The sequence below is a fragment of the Mustelus asterias genome, chromosome 13, assembly GCF_964213995.1.
Source record: "Mustelus asterias chromosome 13, sMusAst1.hap1.1, whole genome shotgun sequence".
NCBI classification, from domain to species: domain Eukaryota; kingdom Metazoa; phylum Chordata; class Chondrichthyes; order Carcharhiniformes; family Triakidae; genus Mustelus; species Mustelus asterias.
This window is the reverse complement of record NC_135813.1, coordinates 104,298,441-104,322,945: the sequence shown is the minus strand read 5'-3', so window position 1 is coordinate 104,322,945 and position 24,505 is coordinate 104,298,441. Positions and strand designations below refer to the sequence as shown.

General features: G+C 45.9%; 1 protein-coding gene across 1 annotated transcript in view; it reads right to left on the bottom strand.

Annotated features, from left to right (window-relative positions):
- LOC144502966 (E3 ubiquitin-protein ligase DTX1-like) overlaps positions 1 to 24,505 on the bottom strand; it is a 294,712-nt gene that overhangs the window by 155,575 nt on the left and 114,632 nt on the right. Inside the window, exon 2 of the mRNA XM_078227415.1 lies at positions 809 to 1,487. Coding sequence (XP_078083541.1) covers positions 809 to 1,487 — 679 coding nt within the window. The remainder of the gene's footprint in view (positions 1 to 808; positions 1,488 to 24,505) is intronic.

Here is a 24,505-nt window from a genome sequence, read left to right as displayed (position 1 = left end):
TCGCCAAAAATAAATCTGACCTCAGGGCACTCCGGAAAAAAATCCAGATCCCCAGATTCCCAATGAAGCACATCAAAGTGCAATTCATTCGAATCATTCGTCACTCCAAATCAAATGTTCCTAGCATTTTATTATCAAGGTTACTTACTCAAAGTGCCGGGAGGTGCAACTATATTCATCTCAGACCTTTTGAAATTGGCCAGAAATTAGTGAATGAGAGCTGAGGATGAGGAGCTGAAAAAGCGGCAGCGTGCCGAATTGAAAAGATTCATTTCTATACCCTCTTAACCAGGCTATTCCCCATCACACTGTTGTGGACCTGTAATTCACTGTTAAAACGACAGCAATTCATTGCGTGGCACCAAATGACTCGAATGTGCTGTGAACACACAATATTACTGTACTTATTTAACGTCACCTGCCATCTATAGAACAGTAAGTAGTCTCACAACACCAGGTTAAAGTCCAACAGGTTTATTTGGGATCAAGAGCTTTCGGAGGCTGGTCCTTCATCAGGTGACCTCACCCGATGAAGGAACAGCGCTCCGAAAGCTCGTGCTGCCAAATAAACCTGTTGGACTTTAACCTGGTGCTGTGAGACTTCTTACTGTGCTCACCGCAGTCCAAGGCTGGTATCTCCACATCATGGCCATTGACGGAGACAGGGCCATCTGGCTGTTTCCTTTTTCACCTATACCAATATCTCTCTTCAATGCAAACCCTGCTTACAGTCGTTCGTTTCCCTTAGGGAGCTTGCTTCCAATAGCTTCACGTGAATATTACTGATTTGTCTATTATTTGTACTTACCCAGGAGGAATCGAAGCCCTTGTGCTGACGACCGCTGATCTTTGGGTGCCTGGTCTGTTCAGGTTGTTCTGGCCGGGTATTGGGGTGGCCGTGGTAGCGCTCTGGCTCTGGGAGATGGGAGAGAGTTGAGTTGTAGTTGGGGAACGAGCCTGCTCAGACTTTGGAGGGGTGATCCCGGCCGTGCTCGCAGTCGACCACAGGGCGGCGCCGTTGTAGGAGTTACTCTGACGCACAGTAAGAGTCCCGTTGGTGGCAGAATAGATTTTCCGTCGCTGTGACGCCAAGATGGCGTTGGAGGCTGCCCTTGTGCTGTTGACCAGGACACACTGCTGGCAGCTACATGGCTGCCCCGATTGTGTGCCGACAGGCCAAGACTGTGATTTAGGGATAGAACCCATAGTCAACGGATAGGCCAGGTCCATACGTCGGCGCAATCGACGTTTCCGCTGGGTCTGTCTGTTCATCTGACACATACTGTTGAAGTCAATAATGTAACAGAATCCTAAAGAAGTCAGGTCCAACCAAGGGTGCTGCTTCTCGTATGCATTCTGAATGGTTATACAAATATCCATATCGTACGGAGTCCAGGAGCAGCTGTCGTTTTCCCATTCCCAAACTATCCCTTTTCCCGGGGCAGAAGAGGGATCGTAAAAGTTTCTTCTAACTGGCCGCATGGTTCCTGAAAAATGAAAAAGAACAGCATTTACTCACTCCATATCAAAACGACAAAAGCTCAAACCTCTTGGACACTCTTACCCATCACTTCCACCAAACAGAAGCAAGCCATGACGGCAAGCAGAGGCAAATCACCTCACGCTGTCACAGGCAATCGGTTCCCTTGCCCAGCGATGCACTGCTTTCTGTGGGGACAGTTGTCTTTTTAGCACAACACTGACCTGAGCGAGGAACTCTGGCTGTGCCCTTTAAACGTGTTTATGAAACAATTGTTCTGGAACCAAAAATAATCATTTGGTTCAGCAAAGGGCATTTCAAAATCTATTTCCAAACCTGCGTTTCAAAAATTCACCAAATGAAATGGTTTTGAAAAATAAAAAATGATGTTCTGCGAAATGTAGCCTCTGCAATATCTTGAGACAGAAGTCTAGTGGCATAAGGGTATGTATGATTGTTAAACTTTTAACTGGCTGGAAATTTTGCACTTTGAATGGAGATGGAGCAAGCTGGTCAAAAATGCAAAGCCACATTCCAAGGTGAAGGTGAGAAATCACCCTCAGGGGACTATGAAGAGAGATATTTCTTACAATTCAGATCCCCATTGAAACTCTTAACTGTCTAAAGAAGAGACATTAAAAATGCAAAGTACTGGATATTGAAACGATGGCTTCCACAGCCAGACACACCCGAAACCTTGTGGAAGTACACAGTGGGTGAAGTATTTCAAGGTAAGGCTGCCCAGCCACCAGAGAGAGATTGCGAGTGATCCAGGCGGTGTCTAGAGAGTGTTCAGCCGAGGAAACAGGCTGGCGGCTGCTCTCTGACACTCTTTCTCTTTTGGAATAAGTGTGTTGCCCGGTTTGAGAAGCCAATTTCACCAGGAACCTACCAATAAACAGAGATTTTGTAATAATTGCAACATCTTCTACAACTGACCATATCCAAGAAACCAGCTATCTTAAATTGACCGCAATATTTAAAATCTATGCCTCAAGTCCAATTTAGGATAGCTATTTTCTTGAATGTGGTCAGTTGTAGAAGATGTTGCAATTATTCCAAGATCTCGGTTTATTGGTAGGTTTCTGGTGAAATTGGCTTCTCAAACCAAACCTCACATTTTTATTATTTCTCTTGGGTTTAATGGTTAATTACATAGAATCCGTACAGTACAGAAGGAGGTTATTTGGCCCAGCAGGCCTGCAATGACAACAATCCCACCCTATCCCCGTAACCCCACATATTTACTCTGCTAATTCCCCTGAAACTAGAGTCAATTTAGCTTGGACAATCAACCTAACCCACACTTTCTTTGGACTGTGGGAGGAAACGGGAGCAAACCCACGCAGGCACAGGGAGAATGTGCAAACTCCGCACAGACAGTGACCCAAGCCGGGAATCGGTGCTAACCACTGCGCCACCACACTCTTTCTTTAATTGGCTCCTTACGGCTCACAGCTTAAACAGTTAAGTACATGCTGATTTAGAAAAGGCATATCTTCATGTAAAAAGAAACTTAAACACAGAGGAACGCCAGCTCACCCCTTCTCACCTGGGTTGTAACACGAGACATAGTTTAAATTGAAGCATTAAAATCAAACACAAATCCACAAAGCACTGTGATAGATTTCTTTGGATCACACTTGACGTTTGTTGGAAAATTTATCGGAATGTGCCTGAATCCTTTGATCATAACAAAGGTTCTTTGTTCAAATGTCCTCTGAGACAGCTACCACCATGAGACCGACAGCAGTGATGAAAACGTATTGTGAAATACAAGTGTGCAAGCTCTCGGACCCCAAGCATAAACCGTGTCAATCTGCAGATATTGAGATAAAAGAACTTGTTTTAAACATAACAAAACTTTTAAGATGTGAATCTTGGAGGCTCCAGTTTTTTGTTTGAACTGCAGCTTCTTCACACCATGAGTTCAAATGTGAGCATCACATTTTTAGAAGTGAAATGGCGAATAATGCAGCTAGACTTTTGGTCGTTAGGCACTTGTGAAGATCGACAATAGTGAAAATATTGGCCAGAGTTCTCCAGTCATTCATGCAGCCACTGTCGGCGAGAATGGAGAATTTGGCGCTCAGACAAAACCCCATTCACTGAGAATCCCAGCCGCGGGCGAGGTCAGAGAATCCGGTCCATTGACAATTTTGTTTTTAAAGTTTATTTATTAGTGTCACAAGTAGGCTTACATTCACACTGCAATGAAGTCGCTGTGAAAATCCCCGAGTTGCCACGCTCCGGTGCCTGTTCGGGGACACTGAGGGAGAATTTAGCATGGCCAATGCACCTAACCAGCACGTCTTTCGGATGTGGGAGGAAACTGGAGCACCCGGAGGAAACCCACCCATACATGGGGAGACGGTGCAGACTCCACACAGACAGTGACCAAAGCCAGGAATCGAACCCGGGTTTCTGGCACTGTGAGGCAGCAGTGCTAAGCACTGTGCCACCGTGCCACCCTCTCCAGACAGTCACACAGCCACTGCCAGCCAGAACGGAGAATTTGATGCTCAGACAAAACTCCATTCACTGCAGCGGGACCGGGGAATCCTAGCCGCTGGCGAGGTCGGAGAATCTGGCCCATTGACAAATTTGCTTGTAAAACGGGCAAGCTTCTCCAAGCCATTCACAATCTTGTTCCACTAATTGATGGTCCAAGGAGACACAGATTGAAGGTTTGGGGGCAAGAGATGGCAGAGGGAGGGCGAGCGGGGGTGAATGTAAGAAAGAATATTTTCACCCAGCGAGTGGTAATAACCTGGAACTCGCTGCTTATGAGGGTGTTGGAAGGGGAACCAATCAGTGATTTTGCAAGGAAACTGGATGTGGGAAATAAATGAACTGGGCTATGGGGATAGAGCCGGGGGAAGGGGGGGGGAGGATGCCATTTATCCAACTGCTCTGCAGAGAGCCGCAAGGTGGCACAGTGGTTGGTGTTGTTGCATCACAGCGCCAGGGACCCAGGTTCAATTCCGACCTTGGGTCACTGTCTGTGTGGAGTTTGCACGTTCTCCCCATGTCTGCGTGGGTTTTCTCCGGGTGCTCCGGTTTCCTCCCATACTCCAAAGATGCGCTGGTTAGGTTGATTGGCCGTGCTAAATTGCTCCTTAGTGTCAGAGGAATTGGCAGGGTAATTGTGTGGGGTTTACAGGAATAGGGCCTGGGTGGGATTGTGGTCGGTGCAGACTCGATGGGCCGAATGGCCTCCTTTTGCACTGTAGGGATTCTAGGACTCACTGGGCTGAATGGCCTCCTTTGGTGCCGCAATGACCCCATGTCATATCAAGTCAGCGGCCTTTTGATCTGGTGAGTTTTTGGGTAAGTGTTACAGAGATAATCTCCTGAGCAGACCCCACAAATTGTGCACTGACCGCCTAACCAGTAAATCACTCCTTGCCTCCCAGATGTGTGCTCCGAAAACGTTTCTGTGAGTTTAACAGGAACTCGAGGCAAATAATTCAGCTGGAACGTTTCTTCATCGCCCTGAATGTGGGTGGAGGAGGGGATGGGGTCACCAATCATCTTTCCAATAGTTACTTTCTCAGTCAGAACAAGCTGCTTAGCAAAACAACTGACTTCCCATCCTATTTGTAATGTAAATGAAACTTCCTGAAAAATGCAAACATTATAATTGTTCCACATTATTTTAAAATGACTTCCTTAGAACCAGAAATGGGATCAGAAAGTCCCTCTCAGCAACATTAGTAAGATGATATTTCACAGAATACCCATAGGGCAGCTGAACAATTGAATCTGTGCATTGCCTGGTTGTCTCTGAGTATATACTGTGACACAAAAACCCACAAGTTGTTACAGTATGGAAGGAGGCCATTCAGCCCATCACGACCACCTCAGTATTATTCTCCAAACAATTTACTTGGTCTGTGCCCTTTAATTGGCCATGCTAAATTGTCCCTTAGTGTCCCAAGATGTATGGTTTATGGGGATTAACGGGGTAAATATGTGGGGTTATCAGAGAGGGCCTGCATTGGGATCCTCTGTTGAAGATTAGGTGCATTGACCCGAACAGTCGCCGGAGTGTGGCCACTAGGGGAATTTCACAGTAACTTCATTGCAGTGTTAAGGTAAGCCTTACTTGTGACTAATAAATAAGAGTTGGTGCAGACTCGATGGGCTGAATGGCCTCCTTTTGCAATGTACGGATCCTATGATTCTATGAATATTCATCTTTTTCAGGAAAGAATCTATTCACTCTGGAAGATCGTTAAGGGCTCTGTTTGAAGGAAGATTTGTGACAGAGGATTCTAAATTCTAACCATATTCTCTGTAAGGACTTCAAGAAGACTGAAGGGTGGGAGAACTGTGCGGATCTGGTTCAGGCAAACAGTGTCCACTGAGGTTAATGCCTGTTTGCCCTGGATGGTATGAGTTGGTGATTTTAATCACGTTGCCGTGAGGAGATAGAGGACGAGATTTTCTGCCCCCCGCAGACTCCCACCCCCACCCCAAGGCTTCAGCACCTCACTGTCAGGCCCAAATGGGAATCAGAAGCCCATACTGTGTGGAGAACAATTAGTTCAAGAGGACATATTATCACCATCTTTGTGAGAGGGGCTGGGGTGCTCTGGGCGGCGGGGGGGTGGGGGGAACTGGCTCTTGAAGCTGGAGGGCCTATAGGATACCCTCCAACACCAAAGAAGCTGGTCTTCCAAGGTAAGTGAAGGACAGGGCACCCCAAGCTGGAAGCTCCATCTCTCCCATAACTTTAAAACAGAAAAGGCCCTTTGTGTTGCATGTTAGTTTTTACTGGTGAAGGAATAGTTGCAGAGGCAGAAAGACGGATTGATTTATTGTCAGGACATAACTATTTGCATGTGTACAAGGTTACAAGTATCATGAGCATTTGCCTCCTTAATCATGTGACTTTCTCTTACATCACCATGTGGGTGATACTGTTTCTCTAATCCCACACATTAACCCTCCCAACCCAGAACATCCCAATAGAGGGACTGGCCCTGTGTCCGGGAAGCTCGGGACTGGATCTGTGCCGAATATGTGGGTATTCTGGTTTTTTGGTCCTTCACTTGCACAAAAAAACAAAGCATTAATTTGGAGCTTCATGCAATTCCTGTATAGCCACCATAAGAATAAGGACTATTTCCAAACCGTACAGTACAAGGAGCAGGGAATCAGTGCATCGTGACCTGGATATGACAGACAGCAATGCCTGATGGGGATTGCAGTTCCAGGACAGGACCAAGTTTTTAGATCCTTCTGGATTTTGGGACACCAGATAGGGGTCCAGTAGCTGTACTACACTTTACAGCCGGTCCATCATTGTGAAAGGGTTATCCCGGCTGCCGCTGAAGTCAGAAGGACAGGGAAGGCCTCCACGTCTGCCTGAAAAGCTGGCCTCCGACTATAGGCCTTATTAAACAATCAACAGGGTCAAACTTTCCACCCTTTCCACCCCCAGTATCCTGCATCTGGGAAAATGACCCAGGATTGGGTTGGAGCCAGGGAACATTGCTAGAGTATGAACTACCTGATGAGTCTTAATTGATGGTTAAGTCAGGGAGCTTCACGCTCCCTATTTAAAGCAGGTGTGTCAGACTCCCAACCTGCATTCAGCAGGAAGCTACTGGAGAGCTGGCTGTGTACAGATGTATGGTGTAAATAAAGTAACTTGGGGACGGGATTTTTGCCTCAGTTGAGTTATTACACTGCCAAAGTTGCTGCATTCGACACAAGGCGAATCAAGGGGAGGGAGACCTTCCAGCACAAACACTGGCACAACCTCATCCTTGCTGCTGAATAAAGGCTGGGGTCGGCCAAATGGTCCGGCCTTTTTAGAGAGAGATCACCTGAACACAGGAGAGACTTATGGAAGAAGAAAAATGGAAATCTATCAATTAAAAAAAGAATGAATCTTACAATAGCAATCTTACCATGGATAATTATTTAAGGATTTCTAATATCAGTCTGTGTGATATTTGTCTACAATAACCTTGCACCATAGCCTGCACCATAGCCAAGTTACTTGCATCAACCTATGTTGCACAATGAAACTTGTGCGCCTCAGCAGATTAAAAGGGACTTTCAAAACTCAATACTGCCTCAATGAAGGAACAATTCCGCAGAAAGTGGGAACTTCATTTTCCCCTTTTTCATTCTGGAAACACGGATTCCTTGGTACTCAGTATCACTGTGGAGACTGGATCACTCAATGAGGTATTGACTCTTGTCTTCTAATTTACCTCCTAAAAACCAGAACTTCCTTTCCAATTATTGCAATCGACAATTTGTCTTTTCAGATTAAATCGCAAGGGTCACAAGCTCGATTAGAACCGAAGCGAAATTCTAAACAGGAGCATTGTCTGCGCATGGCAGAGAAGCAACTAAAAATAATCATCATGAAAAGTAATTTCTCTATGTTTTCATTCAGGACAAGGGCGCAACTGAATATTCCAGGATGCTGGAGTGAATATTCATTGCAATTCTGGAACAAAGCTCAGCTCATTCATTTTGCTGACATGTTATATTTGGCTGACATATTACATTTGGCCAATTGATTACTGAAGACAAGTGGTTTTTTTCAATCTTTGGACCTTAGTGTATTCTTTGGAATACAAAGCTTTCTTCTTTGTCCAACTCTCTGAAGATCTTACAACCCATGGTCTGTCAGTTTGAGAATTAAAGTACTGGAATTAGTTATAGTTTTCACCGTTACTCAATGGCTCATTAACTCTGTTATGAATCTAAACCCAGGTTTACAGAAGTGAAAGTAGATGACTCTGATATTGCTGATATTCAACTTTCCCTTCCTTCTCGTTACGCTCAACTACTGAAGTCACACATCAAGTGTGCTCTAACTTTCTCATGTCCGAATTGAATGATTCCATGCACTTTTATGGAGTCCTGTGGCACAGTGGGCAGCATCCCAGCCTCTGAGTCACAAGGTCGGGTTTCCATAGAAACCATAGAAACCCTACAGTGCAGAAGGAGGCCAATCAGCCCATCGGGTCTGCACCGATGACCATCCCACCCCAGGCCCTATCCCCACAACCCCGCACATTTACCCCGCTAATCCCGCTAACCTAAACATCCCGGGACACTAAGGGGCAATTTAGCATTGCCAATCAACCTAACCTGCACATCTTTGGACTGTGGGAGGAAACCGGAGCACCCGGAGGAAATCCACGCAGACACGGGGAGAATGTGCAGACTCCACACAGACAGTGACCCAAGCCAGGATTCGAACCCAGGTCCCTGGAGCTGTGAGGCAGCAGTGCCACTCTGGTGCCCAAGTCAACTGCACGACTTGACAGCCAAATAATGTTCATAATGTGGCCAAACAGGTTGAGTGTCAATCTGCAAATCCTTCCAACACCTGCCAATGGCGGCTGGTAAGAATGGGAGCAATTCCTGGTCAGGATGGTAAGCACATGAGAACCTCTACCATCACTATCCATTGATCCAGACTACAACATGCATGTAAACAGTGTATTTGCCACAGCAACTTGGATTCCCTGAGTGAACTATAACATTCCAGCACCACGCACCTTCATACAGCCCACTCAGAGTAATGGGTCACCCATTTAGGACAAAGATGAGGAGGAATTTCTTCTCTCAGAGGGTAGTGAATCTATGGAATTCTTTACTGTGGAGGCTGGGTCATTAAGTATGTTCAAGGCTGAGACAGACAGATTATTAATCAATAAGGCAATTGAGGGTTATGGAAATAAGGTGGGAAAGTAAAGTGGAGGATTATCAGATCAGTCATGATCTCATTGAATGACAGGGCAGACTCGATGGGCCGAATGGTCTACTTCTGTTCCTACATCTTATGGTCACACTTAAAATTTACATGAATGTTCTTTTCCTGTACTAATTTACGAAGAATTTGTCACAAGCACAGCAGAGTAGGTTTGTAGGCATGCTTGTGGCAGACTGAATACTGGCACCATCTGGAAGAAAGCATCCACTTCACCATTTAGACTCATTCTCAGTCGAGGGGCTGGATAAATGGGGGGGAAAAAAAAGTCAATAAACTGCAATAAATTATATTAATCTTCAGCCAGCAAGCGATGCAGAGCGATTAGTGCAACACCTGCAGTGACTCCAGTGAATTATCTCTGATGGAAGAAGCTGGAGGAGGGAGATCATAGAAACCGAATGAAAAAGAAACAATTATGTGAGAAAAATAAAGGGTCAAAATTAAATAATAGCAGAAACTGCTGGGAGTGCGCAGCAAGCCTGCTAGCATTCGGAGAAGGAAGACGGATTAATATTTTGGTTGGGAATCTTGTCTCCGGTCAGTTTTATCGCCAGTTGGTGCAGGTGGAGGTGGGTCTGCAGCGAATTGCAAATATTCCCTGTTATTATTTGAGAATTACAGCATTCATTTCCCAAGGGTAATTGCTGGTCTAGTCAGTTCCACCCACCCCCAGGGACAACTAATCCGTTGATTCAATGCTGTTACTAAAAAGGGGGAACCAGTCAGCTTCTTGGTAACAATTGGGATTTAGAGCTATTAGAAATGCATCAACAGTAGACTATGGATAGTTGGACTACATATCGCAGTGGTCCACTCTTACCCAAAATGATGATCTTTAAAACAAGATTAATTGGTTCTTTTGTCAAAAGCAAGTTGTAGCTAGCACTATACAAGGTATGAAGGACTCCGCCAGGCTGGATACGATCTCCAGACCTAATAGTTTCTTTCCAGTCTGTTCCCTCAAAATAGGAATCACAATTGCTGCAACCAATGGCTGCAGCTTGAAACAGAGAAGTTTGGATTCAATTACTTCGTAAAGAGATGAGTGAACTTGTGCTCAGGAAGTGCCAGTGAAGCTCGGTCGCTCTGGAGAATTCCAGAAGGAATCGGGGCGTTTTTCCAGCAGAAGCAGTGATGGGAGATAGAAAGAGAACATGGGGAGGTTTTAACACTGACGGGTAAAACGCGTGATCTCAAGTCGTCAGCCTCTCCTGCGAAGGAAGGAAAGCTGGGAGAGATGGAAACCTGTGTTCTGATCCACAAACATACATTTCACACCATCAGAATCACAGAATCACAGAATACTACAGTGCAGAACAGGCCCTTCAGCCCATCGAGTCACGCAAAGTCAAAATCTCTACCAACGGGGGATTTTATTTTTATCTTTACATGTCTGTACTGGATAGCTGCACCGCGACAGACCTTTGCTCCTTCCAAAAGGTTCATTTTTAAATTTAAAGTATTGCTGTTTTCTAAAGTCAATACAGCAGTGAGAAGATGGCACGGCGGCACCGTGGTTAGCACTGCTGCCTCACAGCGCCAGGGACCAGGGTTCGATTCTGGCCTTGGGTCACTGTCTGTGTGGAGTCTGCACGTTCTCCCTGTGTCAGTGTGGGTTTCCTCCGGGTGCTCCGGTTTCCTCCCACTGCCCAGAGATGTGCAGGTTAAGTGGCCTGCTAAATTGTCACCGGATTAGCAGGGTAAATGTGCAGGGTTATGGATATGGGGTGGGAGTTGGGCCTGGGTAAGATGTCCTTTTGGAAAGTCGGTGCAGACTCGATGGGCTGAATGGCCTCCTTCAGCACTGCAGGGATTCTATGGAAGAACACACTCCTCGGTCTGTAGCATGTGCTATGGTGCTTGGCGAATTCTGACTGCTCCTACTTTTCTTTCTCTCTCCTGCCTGTTTTATCTCACCAATGTCATAACCTACATTGCGCACACTGTCATAGATACACAGCCTGTCTTTAAACTGTCAAAACAGGATCCTTGAGCCCATTTCCCAGTGACTCTCAAGCACGAAAAGACACATCCTGTTGCCTTCAAACTGACGCTACAAACATTGCACTTTACAGCTGTACAGAACATTCTGCATGATGGAGCCAAAATAAACAAGAAGGATGATGGTTGAAATGGAAAGTGCCGGAATATGTCCAACTATACACTCCGGACAGCAAGGAAATGAACTGCTCTCCGTACTGAAACCAATGTGAAAAAAATTGTTCATTATCTTGAGACAGACAATAACATGTCTAGAAGTTCAGATTATTAGAAGAGAATGCGAAAGGGAATGAAGGACAACCAGTATCTCAAAGAATATACACTGCTCTTTTATCCACAGGTCAGATGCCCCTCAATTTGTTCCTCTGATCTGCCACCCTTACCCAGTCTGTCGTACATATAACTCCAGACCCACAGCAATATGATTTACTCTGAACTCTTCTCTTAAAGGAAGGCAGTGGCTTTGTGGTATTGTCACTGGACTAATAATACAGAAACCCAGAGTACTGCTCCAGGGACCCAGGTGCGAATCACACGATGGCAAATGGTGAAATATGAATTTTAAAAATAATCAAAGAATAGAATCTCTACAGTACAGAAGGAGGCCATTCGGCCCATCGAGTGTGCACTGACCACAATCCCACCCAGGCCCTATCCCCATAACCCCATGCATTCACCCTAGCTCGTCCCCCTGACACTTAGGGCCAATTTACGTAACCCGCACTTTAGACTGTGGGAGGAAATCGGAGCACCCGGAGGAAACCCACGCAGACACGGGGAGAACATGCAAACTCCACACAGACAGTCACCCAATCTGGGAATTGAGTCCGGGTCCCTGGCGCTGTGAGGCAGCAGTGCTAACCGCTGTGCTGCCCCAGAATTAAAAGTCTAATGGTGACATGAAACCATTGACAATTGTTGTAAAACCCATCTGGTTCACTAATATCCTTTAGGGAAAGAAATCTGCCGTCCTTACCTGGTCTGGCCTCCATGTGACTCCAGACCCACAGCAATGTGGTTGACTCTTAAATGCCCTCAGGGATGGGCAATAAATGTTGGCCCAGCCAATGACACCCACCTCCCATGAACAAATATATAAAAGAAAGGCGTAGCAAGCATTCTCAAGAGTAACAAATGCTGGCCTTGCTAAGGAACATCCCAGGAACAAACAAAATAAAAACTAACTTCCTCTGTCCTTCAGGTAAAGAGTTCTGGTCCTGTTGGATTTTTTCAAGATAGCTCTTCATGAATACTTTTACTTTACACCCCCCCCCCCCCCCCCCCCCCGACCTCCCCTGCCCACTCCCTGCAGTTTTCCTCCTGCTTCCCTTTTAAAGGACACCTTGCAAAATAACTTGCATTTAAATAGCATCTTTAGTGACCTCGGGCCATCCCAAAATGTGAAGTGCAGTCACTGTTGTAATGTGGGAAACACCGCAGCCAGTCCCACACGCAACAATGGCCAGCTCAACTCTACCCTGTAACTTCTCTTCGGAAAAATCGTACGGACTCAAAGTGTTAACTCTGTTTCTCTCTCCACAGGTGCTGCCAAAGCTGCAGAGTTTTTCCAGCACTTTCCGTTTTTATTTCAGATCTTCAGCACCTGCAGAATTTTGCTTTTATTTTTGTGTTTAATTCACTGTCACTTCTCATCCAGGAAGGAGTCCTGCTCTCCTCACTCTGTTTAGTTTCTTACACCATGTTCACCTTCATTGCTTTCCATTTCCCTCCTGGTACTGGATACGGTGTTTACCCACTCTCCTTCCTCGGTGACTAGCTGCAGTTCCAACTTACCCCACATTGATTCCAACTGGAGTCCAATCCTTCTTATTCAAATCCACCCAGGATTCTGGGCATCTCCAATACGTACAACATTCCTCGGACTGTTCTCGCCGCATCTGAAGTTCCACACTCGGTGCCTTTGGCCACCATGTGTACACACTCAGCCCTTCTATCAGCACCGTCTCACCCTATCTCAAAGCTCTCCTGGCCCACAGTTTAATATCATTCTTCATCTGATCTGACACTTTAACAAGGAACATTATCTGTGCCTTTCACGCATTCAGGAGCACAAGCTGCAACAACTTACGGGTGCCAATGCCCCTCGGGATCCTTCCTTCCCTTTCGTTCAGTCCCATCCCTTCTCCTAGTCCCAGCTCTCGTAATGTATTCACTCTTCCATCGGACATTCCCCTCTGATGCTGGACAATCTGAGTCTCCTTACCCCTCCCCCCCCACCTCAATTAATTTCAGGCTAAGCACAATGTTCATTCTTTCTCCATCACCTTTGGCTCCGTCCTTGGACCTTCAGGCAGCAGTCCTCTTCTCTCCCTCGCTCAACGGACCCTTTCACCTGATTCCAGAATTTTCCCTCTACCCGGGCCCCTCCCTCCGGCCTCTTGCTCACTCTTGATCTTTTCACTGAGAATTGTTAGCGTGACAGCGGCCACCTGCCGCTCCCCCCCCCCCCCCCCCACCCCCACCCCCCTCACCCAGTCTAACCAGTCTCCCTCTGAACTTGCGGCACTCCATTCTCACTAACCCTGATTGCGCTGTCAAAGCTGCTGGCAAGGCTGGTGCTGTTGTTGTTTGGTGTCCCAATCTCTAGCTGGCAGAGACAGAGCGCCAACTCTCAGACACTTCCTCCTACCTCCCTCTGGACTACGTGCGACCTTACCATCAAACATCAAGCCATTGTTTCCAGGACTATCACTGACCTCATCTCCTCTGGCGATCTTCCCTCCACAGCCTCCCACCTTATAGTCCCCAAACCTGAACCACTGAAAGAGTTCGGAAGAAGAGTTATATTGAATTTGAAACATTGGGCGGGATTTTCCACGCAATCCGTCGCGTGTTTCATTGCAGCAGAGACGGCTTGCCATTGGCTGACAGTGGGATCTTCTGGTTCCTCCATTGTCAACGGGGTTTCTTGTTGAATACACCCCTGACCGCTGGAAAACCCGTGGCGGGATGCACCGTTGGCAAGACTGGAAGTTCTCGTTGCCGTGAACAGCTGGAAACTCCCGGCCTTTAACTCTGCTCGCTCCACAGGTGCTGTCAGACCTGCTGAATTTTTCTAGCACTTTCTGTTTTTATTTCAGTTCATCTGTACTTTGATGTACTTTAGTGGATAAATATTGGCCACGGCACTTAGGGAGAACTCCACTGTTGATGCTTTAATGGCAGGTGTATGGAATTAGGTCACCGATGATCCATGATCTCACTGGATATCCAAATAGGTTCGAGGGGCTAAACTGCCCATGCTGTTGCCATGTTGCCATTTTGTTTTTTGGGAATAGTAGCATGGTCTCTTACATCCACTTGAGATGCTCTCTACTTAACATCTTCACTCTGCTCAGTTGGAGCTGCCCAACTTTCTTTCGGACAGCCGAGCTTGTTGTGCTAACATTTCTGGAGTGGGGTTCAAGTTCACGGATGGAAACTAATAAGAGTCAGATTCAAACTTGTGATCATCCCACACTGTGTGACTGATCGCTAGTGCATGAACGCTCAGTGGCATCATACCAAGAGATTGCTACCTTACCGATATAAATGGTTCCATCAAACATCCAGCTGACAGCCAGTGAAACTGATAATGCCTTCCACTTACAAATAAATACTACTTGAACTGTAGCAATGCAAATGCTCAGATTCTTTTGCTACTTTTTCCTAAGGAAATATCATTACATCAAGTAATGAGGTTTCGTAGCTATTGTGTTAAGTCACAGTTTCCGAATTCGGGGAGCTCTATAGTCCAACTCTCACTCTCCTCTCTCCAGTGCATGTCCCACCACCCCATCGGTGGCTGAATCTCCTGCTATTGGACCCCAGCATTCCCAAACTCCATCTCTCTCTTTCTACACTTCTAAATGGCTCTCAAAGATGTGAACCCTTCACTCATTGCTATAACAGTGATGGCACGGTGGCACAGTGGTTAGCACTACTGCCTCACAGCACCAGGGACCCAGGTTCAATTCCCACTTGGTCACTGTCTGTGTGGAGTCTGCATATTCTCCCCATGATTGCATGGGTTTCTTCCATGTGCTCTAGTTTCCTCCCACAGTTTGAAAGACGTGCTGGTTAGGTGCATTGGCCATGCTAAATTCTCCCGAACAGGCGCCAGACTGTGGCAACTAAGGGATTTTCACAGTAACTTCATTGCAGTGTTAATGTAGGCCTATTTGTGTCATTAATAAATCAACTTTAAACTTTAACCAGCGATTTCAGCGTTATCCCAAACTTCAGGCACAACTCTAGACATACCATCAAATCCTGTGTTTTGGAACACAAGGGGCCAGGTAGACTGAACCAAAAACAAAAAGGCCTTAAGAGTTTCCAACACAGGCGTGGGGATAGTTGCACAGTTTTGAGGCACTAAATATTTGGAGGTGAAGTTTATATAGAAAGTTTAGCATAGGGTAAGCACCTTTGTTTTTATCTGAAGAGACATTTTAAGCAAAATGTCCAAGTTAAAAATTACTAGCCTCCAGACTTCTCAAGATGGCGCTGAAGCGAGCTGTGCCCAGCATACCTTCTAACTCTATCTTTTACTCTCATTCTATGCTTCTAAAACTTCATTCTAACTCTTTTAAACTCTCTAACAATGCTCTAATTAAATATCTTCACTCAGCACATTCCATCTTCCACCTTCTTCCATCGGGAAAAAGATACAAAAGTCTGAGGTCACGGACCAACCGACTCAAGAACAACTTCTTCCCTGCTACCATCAAACGTTTGAATGGACCTATCTCACACTAAGTTGGCTCCGAGTCTCAAGACTATCTAGAGCTAATATGGCCAAAAGTCACATTATTGGCATTGGCCATGATAACAGCGTCTTATTGTCCGAAATTTTGGCATATTATCTGAAAGTATACTGGGGCAGGACAGTATCTCCGGCTTATGGATGTCCAGCTGCTTAGATTGGTGTTTAATCCCCACAATAAGAATAGGGCTTTTACTTTTCTTGACTTTTTTGATGTTAATACAATTCAACTGGAATTGGGAAACGCAAATCAGATATTAAAGAGTTGTAACTTCAGAGCCACAGGGCACAGACCCCCTGGGGTAACAGGTAACTACTCTTTAAGACTATAACTGACTTTAACATAGTGCCAAAACATCTCTTCAAAAAAAAAGCAGAGATATATTTTTCATAATAACTATGGCTGCGAAAAACAGCATAGCCTTCCCTTCAATGATAAGAGAAACTTCCATTCATATATCGCCAATCATATCCTCAAGGCTTCCTGAAGCATTTACAAAGAACGAAGTACTTTTTAAAGGCGTAGTCACTGCCTGCAGTAATGTAGGAAATCAGGCAGCCAGCACAACACGTTCCCACAGACAGCAATGTGATAATGACGAAATAATTTGTTTCATTGATATTGGTCGAGTGATAAATGGGAAATCAGAGAGAAGGCAGACAGGACCTTGGTTTAATAGCTCACCTGGAGGCCATGGCACTGCCCTGGAATATCAGCCCAGATTGTGTGTCCAAGTCTCCAGACTGGACTTGAACCCACAACCTTCTGAATGGCCAAGAATGCTACCAACTGAGCGACGTATTATGTCCATTGATCCTTCAAACTGGAGGTCAATTCATGTGGATCCAGCCTGGCAGGGACCAGATTCCCACAGCCTAATCCTACCTACATGGTGACACATCTTGTTAACACATTACTCGACTGTGCCACCAGATTGTTTTAATTTTCTATTCAGTGAGTTTCTATTCAGAGCCCTTTATAACACTCCAGCTCCTCTCACTCACTTGTCCTACAAGTTAATAATTGGTTGTTCCCCTTACCAAACCTCACCAGTCTCTAATCACTTTCATTTTTGTATTATCAGCTTTCAATCAAAAATTAGTCAGACAAATGGATATCCAGATGACTCAAAGAATGCTCACTTGGTAATGGATGCAGTTATCTCCTATAGGGGTGGCATGGTGACACAATGGCTGCCTCACAGCGTCAGGGATCCAGGTTCAATTCCGGCCTTGTCTGTGTGGAGTTTGCAAGTTTTCCCCGTGTCAGCCTGGGTATCCTCCGGTACTCCAGTTTCCTCCCACAGTCCAAAGATGTGCAGGTTAGGTGGATTGGCCATGCTAAAATTGTCCTTTAGATGTATAAGTTAGGGAAACTAGCGGGGTAAATATGTGGAGTTATGGGGATAGGGCCTGGGTAAAGTGCTTTGTCGGTACAAATTCGATGGGCCGAATGGCTTCCTTCTGCACTGTAGAGATGCTATGATTCTGCTGTGATAACCATGCGATTTTTCATCTAATGCAAGTACCAAGAACGTTTCAGGAACAGGAGTAGACCATTCAACCCCTCAAGCCTATTGCCGCCATTCAATTAGATCATGCTTGATCTGTTCCTCAACTCCATTCATCTGCCTTTACTCCACAGCCCTGGATGCTCCTACTTAACACAAATCTGTCCATATTACTCTTGAGAGCTCCAACTGTCCCAGCTTCACAGCTTTGGGAAAAGCACTCAAAGGTTAAGAGTGCAAAAAGAAGCCTTAATATTTTCCACCAATGATGTAGGCAATGTGCGCTAAGTTCATTGTCTTCTTCTCTTAGAATGAGTGCTCTGAGATTCTGCAGCTCAAGGGTGGCTGAAACGATAATTACAAACGCTTTATAAATTGGGCCTGAAGTCAGACTGAATAAAATGCGCAAACATAAGCAAAATATTCACTTCTCTAATTAAGAACATTTTCACTGCCCTCTCCCCAAGCTGCATCCCTAGACACCAATTGGCTTCAGAATGTGCACATTTTGTATTTTCTGATAAAGTGAGCAAAATATTATTGTTCCGTATGATTAACGTGTATATATAACGCAGAATAGGTGTTTGCGGCAGGCACATTCCACCCTTACAAGTGCCTGCGTACAGTGTTCCGTGCAAATTAGTCTTCAGCCCTCCATCAGCAAAAATAATCACTTAAAAGGATTGTCAAAAGGACAGATTTCAGGTAGGGAACTAGCCGGCAAACTGATTAAGATACTTGTGTCAATCTCTGAGCTTTACCTCCAAAGACAGAGTTGGAACCCAGCCCAGAACAGGAAGGACAGGCCGCTCGCTGCCTGCTTGGTGACCTCAATGAGTCAGCTTCTGGGAGCACTAGTACACAGCGAGGGGCCAGCGCTCTTTCACATGGTGCTTTTGGCTTCCTGAGGGACTGGACTCAAAAAGCAAAAAGTAATCACTTCTCTGTCATTCTAAAACAGAATTTCCCTTTGTAACTCAAGTATTTCAAGGTGCCCTGACAGTTCCGTAAAGCTTTAATGCTCGGATTTTCATAAATAAAAGGGGTTTTGTCATTGGAAAAGGGAGTTTGCAGGTGTGCTAAGCTTTTACAGTCCTCTGGGAAACCTATATTCAATCTCCAGTCGGTATGCTTTCAGTGTGACTGACCCTGCCTATTGCACTAAGAATCTTTACAATGGGATTTTAAAAGTTACTTTTAAATGGATCCTCAACATTCTGTGTGGCACAAACAAGACAGCGGATACAAGAGTGTAATTGCTTTATTGATCAATATACCTCTTCATTAAGCCTAGAAGAGAGTCTTGTGATGGCCCACTTCTTGCACAGAACCACATGATGGAGAAAGGAACATAACCACTGTGCCACTGTGGGGCGGCACGGTGGTTAGCACTGCTGCCCCACAGCGCCAGGGATCCGGGTTCGATTCCCGGCTTGGGCCACTGTCTGTGTGAAGTTTGCACATTCTCCCCGTGTCTGCGTGGGTTTCCTCCGGGTGCTCCGGTTTCCTCCCTCAGTCCAAAGATATGTGGATCAGGTGGATTGGCCGTGCTAAATTGACCCTTAGTGTCAGGGGGACCAGCTAGAGTAAATACATGGGGTTATGGGGATAGGGCCTGGGTGAGGTTGTGGCTGGTGCAGACTCGATGGGCCGAATGGCCTCTTTCTGCACTGGAAGATTCTATGATTCTATATGCTGATAGGGTGAGATGAGGAAGGGTGAGAAGAGGTTTGTGTGGAATCTGAATACTGCCATGGGCCCACTGGGCTGAATGTTTCTGTGTTAATGGTATACATCGATGAACTTTTATCAGGAAGTTGCTTCTCTCGCCAAAGAAGCTGCCTGACCCGGGTAGTTCGAGCTTTTGCCATCTTTATTTCAGATTTCCGGCAGCTGCAGTAATATGGCCTGTTCCTGTGCTGTCCATGGTTTGTAATTCAATGTCTTTCGAACTCTGTCTGTCTTGCTGCTGCGACATGGGCTAAATCAGCACCAGTGAAAGTGGCAAAGGCAACCCCGTGTCTTTCAGCTTGCTACCAATACATTTTGTGTGTGTTCAGTTCCGGGGCATCCATTCCTCTGCTACAAGGACACCCGCCAGAATGATGTGAAGGTTGCAGACATTGACACTGACCATCGGGATTCAGACTCTGACAGCGATGACCTGTGGAGGCTGACTGCTTGGCAGGGCATTGTAAGAACCGAGGATAGACAAAAAGCTCAGCTGGCCGAGGAGAAGGCAAGGCTGGTAAAGGATATGGAATAAGGCCGGATAAATAGAGTTGAGCTACAGATCAGCAATGATCTCACTGAATGTCAGAGCAAGTTCGAGTGTCTCAATGGCCTCTACCTCTTCGTGTAATATTCCATGGTAAACTCAAGGTGAGATTTTCCAGTCCCCTCGTGCGCGTACTTTCCAGCAGCGGAGGCAGCCTGCCATTGGCCAGCAGTGGGATTTTTCGGTCCTGCTGATGTTTATGGAGTTTTGCATGCCCCGCACCCTTTGCCCTTTGTTGCTGGGGGGCATGCCGCGGGATGGGTGGGGTGGGGGTGGGGGTTGGGACCAAAAGGTCCCTACGGTGAAAAGGGGAAAATTAGGAAATTTTGACCTAAGGATTGTTTATTACAAAAAAAACACAAAACATAGCAGTTCAATTAGCCAACAAAGCTGTATATAATTCCCAAATACTTTCACTGAGATCAAGATAATGAATCAAGGCCCCTGTGATTTTTTTTCAAAGTTTTTTATCTGATTTTTTTTTACATGAGGCCATGATTTGGCTCACAAAATACTGTCTTGTTACAGTGACCTGAAAATACAACTGCTCTGTCTGTACCCACACAGGCACCACTGAAGTGTGGTGACGAGGGGACTTTCACAGTAACTTCATTGCAGTGTTAATGTTAGCCTACTTGTAACACTAATAAATAAGCTTAAACTATAAATCAATTCTATGCTAAAAGAAGCATTTATGGCACAGATGCTAAGTTTGATATCTCCATGACTTCCCTGGCAGGATATCCCACTGAGGAGGGCCATTCAACATAACAACTCTGCTTCTTCTTCATAAGGAATTAGGCAAACCAATTTTGTCAAGAATGTGTCTGCAAGCAACCAATATCAATAGCGATGGGCCGCTATTGATGGCAGTCCCTGGACCACAGCGATAGTGTATTTGCTTCCTGTACCCCCACTCCTCTCTCTCCAGCCCCCACTCTACAAATATCCCGGTTGTCATTGGCATTCTTCCATCTACAATAGATGTTGGGCATGTAACAAACAATCTATTTAGGTGGTGGTGAGGGGGAGGGCCTTCATTTGGTGCACCTTTGCTGATTGCTGTGAAGGCTGATCCTTGAGGCAGGTTTTGCCACAAGCGCCGCACATGGAGCTTACCACCTGACATTGAGTTGTTTTTTCAGCATTGGCATCTGTTGCCAAGTTGCTTTAGCCACTGATCATCGTGGTGGTGTGTGCCAGCATACAGGAGGTGGTGCTGTTTCCCTCCTTCGCCAGCTGGTGACTCCCAATTGGGGCTTGATTTGGGACCTTCACGACACACTAGCAAGTATCCTTGAAGCAGTGACTTGGGCGTCCAGCTGGTCAACTGGCTCTGGGTACCTCACCACAGAAAGTCCTTGGGATATGCGACCACCTCTGATCCTGAAGAGATGCCCGATCCACTGAAGCTGCCTCTTTGGATTAATGCCACCACACTTGGGAGCTCTGTCTCTGAGTTGACTGCTGCATTTGTGACTTTGTCCTGCCAGGATATACCTATAATACACCAAGTGGTTAGCACTGTTGCCTCACAGCGCTAGGGACCGGGGTTCAATTCCCGGCTTGGGGTCACTGTTTTGTGCGGAGTCTGCACGTTCTTCCCCATGTCTGCGTGGGCTTCCTCCGGGTGCTCTAGTTTCCTCTCACAGTCCGAAAGATGTGCTGGTTAAGTGCATTGGCCATGCTAAATTCTCCCTCAGTGTATCCGAACAGGCGCCGGAGTGTGACGACCTAGGGATTTTCACAGTAACTTCATTGCAGTGTTAATGTGAGCCTACTTGTGACACTAATAAATAAACTTTAAAGATATTAATAGGTTCCTTTTCCTAGCGGCTGGAAGTTACCTGTGCTTCACAGCCACATAGCGAGATGCTGTCAGCACAGGCTGTATAGACCATCAGTTTGGTCCTAAGGTTCAGTTTGGTCCTAAGGTTCAGTTTGATATTATTCCATACATCTTTTGCTCCTGGATCAATGAACTCCTCTACACTAGTGATGCGGCACTTGTCAACTAAACAGAAACTCAGCTACAAAGACTCATGGAGTGTCTCTCCCATGCTGGTAACTTGTTCTCCCTGAAAGGCAGAGAACTGTGATCATGGGACAAGGTCTTACATTTCTGCCATGATCATACATGATCATATATACATGATCCGGCATAGATTAAACAGTTTGGGCTTATACTCGCTGGTGTAGGGGATCTGATCGAGGTATACAAAATACTAAAAGAGATTGATGAAGTAAATGTAGACCAAGTGTATCCCCTTGTGGGGCCATCTCGAACAAGAGGTCACAAGTACAGGTTGAGAGGTGGTAGGTTTAAAACTTCTCACAGAGGGTGGTGAACTTGTGGAACTTGCTGCTCCATAGCGCGGTGGAGTCGGAATCATTAAATGGTTTCAAGAAGGAGATAGATATATTTCTGATTTTAAGGGGATATGGGGAACTGGTGGGATGATGGATTCGAGACCAGGGAGAGATCAACCATGATCTAACTGAATGGCGGAGCAGGCTTGAAGGGCTGAATTCGCCTACTTCTGCTCCTAATTCCTCTGTTCCTATGCAAAATAACGTCCCAGTGGAAATACTTAGCAAATTCCGCTATCTTGAGTCCAGAGCGGCAGACAATCTGATGCTTAATGTAGAACCTGATACACACATAGGGAAAAGAGTTACCATCGACGACTGACACAGAACACTCATGGGATAATATGAGACTGGCTCTCTCACACACACACTCTCACTCTTCTTGTTTTTAAGACGAGGATAGATAAATTTTTGAACACTAAAGGAATTAAGGGTTATGGTGAGCGGGCGGGTAAGTGGAGCTGAGTCCATGAAAAGATCAGCCATGATCTTACTGAATGGCAGAGCAGGCTCCAGGGGCCAGATCACCTACTCCTGCTCCTAGTTCTTATGTTCTTATTTATGTTCTTATTAAAGCTGTTACCACAAATCATTTTAAATTTGTCACTAATACATAATGCTTCCAGGTGGAAATGTCTTTGCACTTTGCCTACTGATACTCAAATTAAAAGGGTAAGGATAAATTTGACTATAACAGATATAATGTTGACCTACGCTGATAAAAATACCAGTGTCCAGCCTTCAGGTGAGCAGATGTGCAGCAATATTGGAACATGAAGTGAAGGAGATGGCTATTTCTCTCACAGTTCCTACCGAGCCTTCCTCCTTCTCACTTGCAGTGGAATGGTCTCAGTGTCACTCGCAGTCCTGTGTCATGCCATGCCGCACTGCCACTGTTTAAATCATAGGCTGCTCTGACCCATCCTCATAATAATTCACTGACTCCAGGGCAGATGGATACGCAGAATGTGTTCTGGGACTTAATTCTGAGTTCTCTCTCCACTTCACCAAAGTCCATTTCTGGTTCAAACTTAATCATAGAAGAATGACAGAATCCCTTCAGAGCAGAAGAAGACCATTTGGCCCATCGAGCCTGCACTGACAACGATCCCACCCAGACCCTATCCCCGTAAACCCCCGTATTTACTCTACTAATCCCCCTGACACTAAGGGGCAATTTAGCATGGCAATCAACCTAACCCACACATCTTCGAACTGAGGGAGGAAACCAGAGGAAACCCATGCAGACACGGGGAGAATGTGCAAACTCCACACAGACAGCGACCCGAGGCTGGAATTGAACCCGGGTCCCTGGCGCTGTGAGGCAGCGGTGCTAACCACTGTGCCACCATAATCTTTTTAACAGCTCTACCATTATATTAGCCAGAGTGCAGCAGCCTTTTACTCTTCATGGTTCACGATTTGAATGTTCAACTCTACACATGCACAGCATTTAAACCATCCTGTCTCACCCAATGATGGTTCTTTGTTTAGAGACTGAGCCACCACAGTGCACAGAATTTCCCACTCCATTCTGAACATTCAGAATGTCTGTCGCTGAGTGGAGCCAATGTTACGAAATCTCATCACGTGTGATTAGTGCAACAAATAAACAGTTGGAATGGGTGAAAATTGCTCTGTGCTATCTAAAGATTTCATTGCAATGTTGGCGAATGTAAAGAATGTGGAGTTAGTAGCCGGACTCTTCTGTTCTGGAGTGTAAGTTGGGGGGGGTTTGGGATGCCCGACCACACACTTGCACTGTTCAGCTCAATAAATACGCATCCGCAAGCAGCTCACCGATTCTGCTGATGGGGGCAGGCAGGAAGCCACCATCACCTCACTGAATCAAAGGTGTGGCCGCCATATTTAAAGGGCACGCAGACAGCCTGCACTGTCCTTTCCACCTATGTCCGCCATGGCTCCAACCGTCTCCGCTAACCCTCCCTTGGTTATCTTCCACATAACTTGCACCACCCAGTCTCAAACGTAGGCTGGAATTTACTCGTGCTCCCCAGAGGACAACGCCACTGGAAGCAGTCAAGCTCGCCAGGTGGGTGCCGCTTGCATACAGGCATAACGGTGAACATTCCAGTTTCTCGCTGGCAGGGAACTTAATTTGAATGGGGCACTTAATTCCAGTGAGGTGACCTTTTAATGATCCTGTATGACTTGCTAATGCATCCCAAAGGGTTTCCTGACATTCTTCATTGGGAAGCTCAACCAGCTTTTTTTTAGCCAGCCATTAAAGTCCCGAGGACTTAATTCCTAAAGGACATCCTGCCTTTGGGAAACATGTCTGTCTATCTGGGGTTTGTATGTTCTTCCCGTGTCTGCATGGGTTTCCTTC